The sequence below is a fragment of the Lactuca serriola genome, chromosome 2 (genome assembly GCF_051521515.1).
Source record: "Lactuca serriola cultivar US96UC23 chromosome 2, Lser_US96UC23_V15, whole genome shotgun sequence".
NCBI classification, from domain to species: Eukaryota; Viridiplantae; Streptophyta; class Magnoliopsida; order Asterales; family Asteraceae; genus Lactuca; species Lactuca serriola.
The window spans coordinates 25,294,355-25,305,685 of record NC_136409.1 but is presented as its reverse complement, the minus strand read 5'-3'; the positions used below and the strand labels follow the sequence as shown (position 1 = coordinate 25,305,685).

Sequence of the window (11,331 nt, the reverse complement as noted above, 5' to 3'; positions counted from 1 at the left end):
ATAATACATAAATTATTATGTATTACAAAAAACTGATGAATACGAATCATTTCTTTTGTTTTTATAATAGTTTTTGTTTGTTAATTTACTCTGATAAATAAAGGTTTTTTTGTCACTTATCACACTCTTATTCAATTTGTTAAATATTATTTTGTAGTTATTTTGAATTAAATCTTTTTTCACGTCATTTTATGAGTTTTTCTATTTTATTAAATTTCACATAATATTTTAATATACAATTGCAATAAATATAATAATAAATGAATATTAATTTTATTATTAAACTTACCTTTTAATTTCAAATTCTCAATATTAAAGCTCATTAGTTTTTTTGTTTATTTATTTAAAACAAAAACAAAAACAAACAAACAAACCCCTTAATTTGCAAATATTTAATGATTTTATTCTAAGTATTTATATATTTTTTCATATTATATATGTTCATAAAGAAAAAAACATATTAATACACAAAAAAATTCAAGTAAGCATATAAATATGTTTTTTATAAGAAAAAGAATACTTTGAGTAAAAACACAAATTTTGTAAACTTAAAGGATTTTTTTGCAAACTTCAATTTAATAGCAACCTGAAAACCTTCTGTATAAGATATAAGGTGACTTGTATAAATTCTGATAAGAAAAGAGCTATATGACTTTCATAATCAACTACTTAAGAAGTAAACACTCGAAATACATTTCTATAACTTTATTGTGGTGTGTTTGTGAAATAATTTTAATTCACCTCAAAGTTATCAGAAACAACCAAAGGAACAATGAATACAGTTTTGGGTCTATAATTTTTTTTCCTGTTAAATATTTCTTTTCTCAAATATCATAAAAAAAAACAAACATACAATACAAAAAATGATCAAAAAAAAATGAAAATGGTGTTCTAAATAAAACCAAAATGTTAGCATCTAACGAATATAACAAGACACAACAAAAATGAAGTTATGAATAAATGAAGAACTATATGATATAACCTAAAACAACATGGGGAGTAATTAACTCGATGCCTCTTTTCATGAGCTCATGGTGGTGGTGGAGGTGGTGGCGGCGGTGGCGGTGTTGGCGGCTTTGTAAACTTTCTTCCCCCTTTTTTTAACTTTCTTACTTCCTACGGAAGGTGGTGGTGGATTTGAAATAACTTTATTACATTCATGAGCTGGTGGTGGTTGTGGCGGTTGTTGTGGCGGTAGTGGTGGTGGTGGTGGCAGCTTTGTAAATTTCTCACCCTTATTCGGAGGCGGCTTTGTGGTTGCCCCACCACCACTTTGACCTGCCCGGGGCACCCACATTCTGACCGGATTCTGATTCTGATTCATCCCACCAGACAATTTACCCTCAATATTAGAACCACTGTCCTGATGAGAACCACCACCACCCGCACTTCGGTAACGGTTCCGCCTATTTCTCCGCCTTCCACCACCCTGAGGCTGCCCCGACCACGGCTCACCCGAGTCATTGCCGCTCGGATGGTGGCGGTTTGTTTGGGCAGCATGATTATGGGGTCCAGTCTGTTGAAAAGGCGGTGGTGCGGCGGCGGTTTTGGCTTGTAGGCTGTTGACCACAAGTCTGTGAGCCGCCACAGCCAGCCGCTGCCCGGAAATAGATCCGGGCGGGTTCTTGTGTGTATTCTGCCCGTTGGATCGGAATGTTGAATTCCTGAATTACAATTATTAATCCAAAAATTATTAGATCATTCTGAAAATTTGCATTGGTTTTCAAATATTTGATTTTTTAATATTAAATTAAAATGGAAAAAACACACCTTCTATTTTCCCAATGTTTGGGCCCACTGTCCTCATGCCATAAGGCAGGTGTTTCTGTCAAATCATCCTTCGTTACAGTCTACATAAAAAAATAAAGCTGTTATTAAAAATTTAAAAAAAAAAAAAAAAAAAAAAAAAAAAAGACTTTTTATTTGAATTGACATTTGATATAAGCCTTACCTTTTTTGGTAATTTAACCCCTGGAGGGGGGCGAGGTATATGGGGATGAGGATCCGGAAGCTTGTATATTGCACAACTGAAGGGTAATATAGTAATTAATAACGTATATACCAAATTAAGGAAATGATTAAATAATTAATTAATTTTTTGGAGTTTACATGACACGATTGTCTTTGATATCTTCTAATCCCTCAATAGGTGATCTGAAAACTTTAGGGCATGGATCCCCTGAAGGAAGAGATAAGTAGCCATTCATTCCATCGCTACACATGACAAAAAGTTTGATCAGAAAAATAGTTAAAGTGTAAGGGGCAATTTGGTAATTTCACAACAAACCTTGATTCAGGTTTGATTTGTTGGTTGATTTGGGCCCGCTTTTTGGATCCATATTTTATAGTTTGATCATCGAGAGAAAATATGTATGGAGAAAGCTTATGTGATATAGACACAAAAAGCATGTCACACATCCTGCTGTTTCTTTGTGTTTCTTCATTCTTCATAAAGCAAAAATTACAGCTAGAATTAGAATTAGAAGTAAAATCTTCAAGTGTTTTAACCTTTTTTTTTAATTTAAAATTAAATTATTTAACATACCGTTAAAGTGTGTTCTACTTTTTTCACTTCTTCTAGAAGACGAGTTTCATCTATAAAAGGCAACTTAGCTATACCCTGAAAATAAAACATTTTTTAGTAAAAAAAAATAAAACAATCAGAAAGGCTTCATGTTGTAATTTGTTTTAATTAAAAAAAAAAGATTAATAGATTAAAAAGATTGATGATAAACCTGCCATGCAAACCGTTTTCCATTCATGTCTACTTCAAAATCTGAAGAACAAAAAGAATTAATCGAAAATTTTAAAAAATTCAAATCTATTTATAAAAATATAAAGTAGAAAAAAAAATGTTTATTTTTTACATACCTGTTGGATAAAAATCAACAATTGGCGAGTTTGGATCTGTCATTAATTTTCTATATTGTTCTGGAAGTGCATGTGCACTACATTTTCAAGGTGAAAAGAAAACAATAAAAAAAAGTTAGAAAATATTAATCTTGAAAAAAAGGGAAAAGGTAAAAGGACGATATTAACCTTGCAGCAGGAAAAACCCCTAGGAGCTGATTAAACGGTTTAAATGGCGACCCAAGCTCAAATTTTATATTTAATTTATTAAGATCCTTGAGATCAGAAGCAAATGGTGCATAATGATAAGGATAAAACCTGAAAAAGAAAATTAGAAATCAAAAATAAAAAATAAAATTATATATATATATATATATATATATATATATATATATATATATATATATATATATATACACACACACAACAAAACCTTAAAGGGAAAAATTACCATTGCCATGAACAAACACCTTCATAGTAATAGTGCATCACCCAACATAGGCCTTCTGTATATTTTAAAACCTATAAAGAATTGCATTAAATAATTTGTAATAAAGTGGTAATAATATAACAGAGTTAAAGAATTTAATATCATAAAAAAATGGTAAATAATTGAAAAAGTTTTTAACAATTTTAGAAGACTTACAACATCTCTCCTTATTGCATCCATCTCCTCAATAGTTGTGGCTGAAAACTTCTCTTCATAATACCGTTCCTTCCACCCAGGGGCACCCAATTTAATCTTGAAAAAAAAAATGGAAGTGAAATTACTTTTATACCCCTGTATTATCTCAAATCTCAATAATCAGTTTCTAGTGTTTGAGTAGACTACTTCTGCCTATCGTTATTGGATATTTAGCAGTTTGATTATTGGATTATTTAGTTGAAATGATGCTGATTATCAAAAGGGTAAAGTGAAATTACTTATATACCCTTTGCTTTAGCATAATCAATACTATGATTTTAAGATCTAACCTTGTCTTCCAGCTCCTCAGAGTTAAAAGCATCAGACTTTTCACGAAGTACACCCTTTAACTTTGCTTTTAGTTCTTCTTTGTTCTCAAATGCCTAAAATCAAAAAATAAAAAAAATAAAAAAATAAAAATCAACAAAATTAACACATTTTCACATCATCTACAATTTAGTCCCTTCACTTCAACAGGAGTTACTTAAACCACCCAACTTCCATAAACCATTATATAAAAATAACAAAAATTAAAAAATCATTATAGTTTGGGCAGTTTTGCAGTTTTAACCAGTAAACTTTATTTTTTTTTCAAATAAACACAATAGAAGTTGCAAACATTTTAACCTCTTACTTATATCAGATTTCACTGCTAATTTTCAAAATTAACCATTTTCACCTGTTATATTATTAGGTCAAAAAAGTTTACATTGGAAAAATAGTTTTATTGGAAAAGAATAAAGTTTAAGGGGTTAAACCACAGAATTTCATACTATATAATGATTTTTTTTCTGTAAATTGCTCACAAAATAAAGTCAGCTAAATTCACCCTCTAAACATGTTATATCAAGTTTCACTAGTAACTTTTTCCAAATTAACCATTTTTACCTGTTTTATATCAGGTCAAAATGATTAATTTTGAAAAGTTAGTCAAAAAGATTTATACTTCTTTGGAAAAATCAGGTTTCACATGTTATATCAAGTTTCACCAGTAACATTTATGGCTTAATCGGAAAAGATAAAGTTGAAGGGGTTAAACCACAAAACTGCCGAAAATATAAGGGGTTTTCTGTAATTTGTTGAAAAGATTTATACTTCTCTTTCATGACTTGTTTCTGCTTCCACAATTGCAGCTCCAACAGTATTCCCAGAAGACAAACGTGCAACTTTTTTAGCACGAATATCGATTTTTTCATCATCACATTGCATTGGTCTTTTGTGTTGGATATCAAGTTCAAGGGCAGATAAGTCTTTTGTAGCAAGCTTAACTTGTTGTTCATTTTTCTTCACACCTTTTCTTGAACGTTTTTGTTTGTAAGGTGAAGGTGAAGGACCACATGCTAACCGTGCACCATCGAACCGGGTGATCGGGACCAATGAGTCCGGGTCAACACGTGGTTGACCATCGTCTCCTCTTTTTGCTTGAGCCTTGTCACGTTTCACCCTCTCAAGTTGTTTCTAAACAAAACAAAAATAGGAAATTACAGAAATGGTCCTTCAAGTTTTATGGTTTTTATCAATCAAGTCCAGTTTTTTTTAATGTGAGTATCAGCTGTTTTTGTAATGGTATTAAGTTACATATTTGGTTTATGTTGTTAAACTTTGAATGTTAAAAGTTAAAACCATACATAATTACGATTGTACCCCTTGTTTTATATTTTTAACAACTAGTAAAAAAACGGACTTTGCCCCAGGTCGGTTTTTTTTACAATAGAAGGCGGCAGGGACTAAACATGCCAAACTGTGGAAATTATTGTGGCTAAATTTTGAAGACCGCAAAATTTTGTAATAAGGGACCAGAAGTGTAAGAATCAAAAAGTTGAGTGGCAAATGTCTAAAACAAAAGAACTTTACTATTCCTTAAGCTTTTGAGAATTAAGGGACTAAACTTGCCAAACTGTGGAAAATATTGTCGCCATATTTTGAAGACCACAAATTTTTGTAATAAGGGGCCAAAAGTGTAAGAATGAAAAAGTTTAGTGGCACAATGCAACAAAAGAAAAAAAAACCACAAATGTCAAAGTTCAAAAAGTTTTGGGCCAAAAATGTCAAGATTGAAAGATATGTAGTGTAACTGGTTAAATTTACTTGTTTGCTTCTAGGTTAATCTCAAAAATGACCTTATATTTTGTGTTTTTTTCCAGATTAAACCTCAAACATATTTTCTGTCTGAAAAGGACCTTGTATTTTTCATTTTTTCCAAAAAAAGGCCTCAACTTTTTAATTTGTTCCGAAAAAAACCCTCAACCTTCTAAATGCTTCCAAATAAGCCCTCAACTTTATTAGTTTTTCTTGAAAAGACCCTCGCATTTTACAATTTTTTATGGCAATAAATGACTAAAAGGGCCAGATCGGAAACAATGAAAAAACACAAGGTGTTTTCAGGCAAAAAATAAATTTGAAGTTTAATCCAGAAAAAAACAACACAAAATATAAGGTCTTTTTTGAGATTAACCCTTTGCTTCTAAAAGAAAAGGATTTATCATTTTAACCCCTTAGCCTTGATTTCTTTTTCTCTTTCATTTTTTTCTTCTTTTAGACAAAATCATGACCTATACCTAAACTTCAAACATTTTTTTTTCTTTTATATTATCTTTAGTTTTGCTTATCAACATGAATGATTGAATGAAAAAGATGTGTAAGTGAGAATTTATACCTGAAGCATACGAGCTCTCTTTTGAAATATAGCCTCTTCAAATGATCCAACTGCTTGAATAAAATGCTCTACTTTAACAAGATCTGGCTGCAACAATAAAAATAGAAAATGGGAATGAAAAACAAATAAGTGCAAATTTTTAGAAAATTTCTATAACTTTCTTTACTAAGTCAAAAAAAAAAAGATGCATTAAGCAAAGAACAGGTAATCTGTAATCAGTAATCACCTTGCTTGCATCAGTCAAATATCCACCCATGGCTTTAAATTCTTTTTTATATACTGCAAATAGTAAATTAATGGCACCCTGAAAAAGCAAATAATAAGATTTACACAATTTGAAATGTAACAAATAGAATTATAAATAATGGGAGATACAAGAGAGGTTTTAAAAACACACCTCACGAATATCCAATGTAGGCATATGTGGTAGAAAATCATTTCCAACAAAAAAACACAAGAACACAAAATCATCAATTATTCTCTCCAAATCAATCTCAACATTAGGAATTTGCATCTCGTGTTTCAAATACTCCCTAAGAGTCCAAATATTGAGAAACTGCAAAAAAGCATAAACAATTATTAAAGAATTATGAGTCATTATAGCCCAATTTGTACTACATAATTGTAAGAGTAAATTACACAAATGGTCCCTAACTTATTTTTTTAACTTGAAAGGTCCCTACAGTTTGTTTTTGTTGCGTGCTTGGTCGTTGTCTTACCTAAAAAGACTATTTTGCCCTTGATTTTTTAATTTATTTAAATAAACACACCCCCAAACCTACCCACCTTATTTAAATAATGTCAACTGCGACAAAAATTGAAATTTAGGGTAAGGTGGGACATGGACTTGCACTTGATCTCTTGTTTAAGCAAAAGACATAAATGCCCTCATCATAGAAAATTTATCCAATTATATGTACCTGATATGGTTTTTTAGGCTCTTCAGTGCCTCCCTTCTCATCAAACTCTCCTGCCTTTCTCTTCACCTTCCCTTTACAACTAGCAGCCATATGACCTGATTGACCACAAACAAAACACTTGCCTTGTTCTCCTTTGATAAATACAACCTAAAACATAAAACAATAAGAACATACATACATACATACATACATAAATTGGACAACATGTGTATGCTAATTTCACTAGTTTTTGTAAGTTAATTATACAACACTTACTTCTCTAAGTATTGAAAAATGAACTTCATGAGTAGCCAAAGCCAACATTATCAAATCTGCATCCTGTAAATTAACAAACTTATGTAACATTGAGTTTAAAGAAAAAAAATTTAGAAAAAAAGAAGAAGAAGAAGAAGATTTGTGTAGTTATTACCAAACCATATAAGCAATGTCGAGTATTTGGATCAAAACTTGGGAGATTTCTTTGAAGACGAATATATGACATGATCTTGTGTTCCCCTTCACCAGGAACATTTGCATCAGAAAGAATAACCTTCATAAAAATCATAATCAGATCAACAACAATGAAAAATAAATCAAAAACTAGAAATACTCATAGTCAAATAGTCAAATACCTTTATAGACTTCCATCCGGGATCATTGTTTAATCTTTTGTGAACATAATATTGTAAAGCAATTGACAAAACAGCCATGAATTCTGTTCCTGGTGTAATGACATTAGAATCAAAAGTTTGTGATTCTTGCTTTGGTGGAAGTGTTCTTCCTTCTTTTTCAAACTCTTCCCTCAATCTTTCTTCCTCAGCTGCCTACAAAACATATGTCACAAGTATCAAGATTCAATCTTTGAGGTAAAATATGGCAATTTGAGTTATATTTTATTCATAATGGGTTGATTTGAGTTATATTTTATTCATAATGGGTATAATTCAGCTAAAAAGGATGTGGAAAACGATTTAAAAACTTAAAGAGGTCAAAAAAAATCATATCTTGTGAAAAGATGATGTAATTTTGCAACAAAAAAATAAAAACTTTTTGCAGACTTTTGTAAGTAAAAGTAATTTTGCAATGGATCCATTATGAAACAGGTGGTTGTTATTTGATATTTTCTCTAAAAAGGAAGTCAATTTTTTAAATGGGGCCCACATATTTTTGGTCATTTTTGTGATTATATTTATTATATGTGGAATTTTTAAAGAAGTGGATATAAGAAAAAGGTACATACTGCTTCAGCTGCATCTTTAGCTGCTCTAAAACGCCTTGAACGTTGCTGATTCATTTTTGCTCTTGGAGCAACACCATCTAATAAATGTTTAAAAGTTAAGCAAAAATTTCCAAATCAAAACTCATAAAAAAATATAAAAATGAATAAAAGTGCATTTAGTAGTTACCAATAGCCATGTAAAGCAGTTTTCGTGGTCGCACCATTACAAATAACCGGTCAATATAGTCAAACACACACTGAAACACCTCACTAAAAGAGGTTGGAGAGGGCTGTATACATGGGAAAATAAATAATTAATCATAAGGTTATAAACATATGAAAAATATATATATATATATAGCATCATGTGAAAAGAGCATTCTGGCATGGTTTATTACTTTGTTATATGAATGTTTAGAAGTATATTGTACACTTGATACAATTAAGTGTTTAATTCCAATGTATATTTATATAAAAGGTAAAACATTTATAATGATAATTGATAACACCTATACTTATTCAACATACTAAGCATACATCAAACATATCATTGCATAATGTAACTCTCGCAGTATAAAAATGCATAAGGCTCATCTACACACTATTTAATCAGATAACAACAGATTCATATATCAAAGTTTTAAAACAGTAGAAAGCAGTGATATTGAAAGGATCAATAAACTTGAAAATCATAATCAGATCAAGGTTGCTTAAAGCTAATCATATTTCTTTTCTTGAAAACTATAATGGTCATATTCGGTTGAATAATTGCACATTGCCACATTTCATCAACCTTGAATCTGATATTTAGTCAATGAAGCTCCCAATTAATTATTTTCAAGGACAGTAAAGCATGTATAGAAACTAATACGAATCAACATATAAACCAAACAAGAAATAACATAAAAAAAAAATGCATTCGAAATTCGTTACCCGGTCTTCAGGGTGGAAACACGGGTGAATAATTCCATTCATATCGAGATACATATTATCGTACTCGATCTTATTAGGGTTAGGTTTACTTGTATCCACCGGGATTTTAACGCCACCGATTACAACGGGTTCTTCCTCTATAACATCCACTACCACCATCGGGTACTTCTCGGCTAACCACCGGTAAAACGCCGGCACACCCATCTCAAACCAGCCTTGCTATACCGACTAGATGACTAAACCCTAACTGATTTGAGAAATTTGCAGGAGGGTTTAGAACAATGCTATCGACGCGAAAAGAAATTTGCAGAAGGGTTCATTTACCCTATTCATTTAACCAATATTGTAAATTGATAAATTAATTAAAATAAAATTTAAAAAAAAAAAAAAAAAAAAAAAAAATCTTCTCTAATAAATAATAAATAAATGAAAATATTTTTGCTTCATGGTTATTGGGAGTTGTAGCACTCCTAGCAACTTATCATGTCATTTTTTTTATTGCCATGTTATTTTTTTGTTTGCCATATTGTTAGCATCTTTTTCTTAACATTTTATAAGGAGTGGTAACATCTTTAGTACTCTTTGTTTTTTTTTCATTTTTTTAAACTTAAATAAATTATATTTTTTTAATACATAAACATTTTATATTAAATAATTTTTATTTTTTATTAACACAAAGACTCTAAAGAAAGAGAAAAAAAAAAAGTTTAAAAAAAATAACATTGGAAACAGTAACAAATATGTGGAATTGGGATTGAAAATTGGACGGTCCTTCTCAAGCTCCCTTTCTCTTATTTTATACTAGTTTTGAGATTTATTATCCTTAATTCAAAGAGGCTCATTTGCTTCCACAGTAAAATCCCTTTTTTAATAAATAGGGTTTCAGCAAACACGAATTTGGATTTTAATAAATATGGTTTTAGCAAACACGAATTTGCTTTCGGCATGAAAAGGTCCTATTTTTTGTATCCTTCTGAGTGTTGAGGGGTTTAATAGCTCGATCAATTGTTTGACCAAAGATGTGAACGACGGCAGCGGAAACGCAGACGGAGAAGAAAGAAGAGGAGGTGAACTAAGTCAAAACTCAATAGTCAATCAAATCATTACAACCCTTTCTCTCTCTTCTCACTTAGCCGGTAGCGACAATCCTTTAGCGAGCCTCCTGGCGAAGGCCATGGGGCGGTGTACAGCGACTGTAGCGAGCCATAGCGAGGGTCGCGTAGCACACGACTCTGTCCAACCTTATTGATTTGGTTATATGTCATATTTTGTGGTTATTTTTAATTAATTTTTTTATATGGCATTTTGTGGTTTTTTCATTTTATTAAATTTCACATAATATCTAAATGTAATAATTGTAATAAATATAATAATAAATGTATGTCAATTTTATTAATTGATTTTCCTTTTAATTTCAAAATTTTATAAATTAAAACCTCATTAGTTTCTTTTATTTATTTATCTAAATTATTATTTAAATTTAAAACAGAAAAAAAACATTTTAATTTTAACTAATTCAATATTTTTCTTATTTTTCTTATAAATTCAAACTTTTCAAATGTTTAAAATTTCATATTTAATTTTTCTTTTAAATAAATCCATATAATATATGGGTCTTACACCTACTTATTATTCTATAAAAATCTACTCTAATAAATAAAAATCCATTTTGTCACATATCAATCTCTCATAAGTTTTGACACTTATCATTTTGTAGTATTTTTGAAATTAATATAATCTACATGTCAATTTCTACGTTTTTCTAATTTTTAAAATTAAAAAACCACATAATACATATAATATAGACAAAATTTCATAATTGATCCCTATGGTTGTAAAATATCGCACTTTGAGGACTTTCAAAGAAAACGTCACGCCACTAGTCCCTGTGGTTTGCAAAATTACATGAAAGGTCCTCCTACCGTTAAATCTAACTTTTCAACTGTTAGATTTTAATGAAATATACTATTTTACTCTTGTACCAAATTTGCAATATACTACAAACCTCAAGGACCATTTGTGTAATTTTGTATATTTAAAATTTTGTATGTATATAAATTATAAATATAAATTTGGTGTGTGAATATAT

General features: G+C 30.2%; 1 protein-coding gene across 1 annotated transcript; it reads right to left on the bottom strand.

Moving 5' to 3' along the window:
- Positions 1 to 864: 864 nt before the first annotated feature.
- On the bottom strand, positions 865 to 9,560 carry LOC145086073 (5'-3' exoribonuclease 3-like). Its single transcript, XM_079023802.1, has 23 exons — positions 9,243 to 9,560; positions 8,497 to 8,599; positions 8,331 to 8,407; positions 7,723 to 7,914; positions 7,521 to 7,640; positions 7,367 to 7,429; positions 7,112 to 7,258; positions 6,589 to 6,747; positions 6,418 to 6,495; positions 6,192 to 6,278; positions 4,631 to 4,993; positions 3,826 to 3,918; positions 3,497 to 3,592; positions 3,302 to 3,372; positions 3,040 to 3,168; positions 2,872 to 2,948; positions 2,736 to 2,776; positions 2,546 to 2,620; positions 2,288 to 2,445; positions 2,110 to 2,214; positions 1,952 to 2,027; positions 1,771 to 1,850; positions 865 to 1,664 (listed from the first exon to the last, which is right to left on the bottom strand). The coding sequence occupies exons 1-23, from the start codon at positions 9,444 to 9,446 to the stop codon at positions 1,022 to 1,024; spliced, it is 3,237 nt and encodes a 1,078-aa protein (XP_078879928.1). The 5' UTR covers positions 9,447 to 9,560; the 3' UTR covers positions 865 to 1,021.
- Positions 9,561 to 11,331: the final 1,771 nt, after the last annotated feature.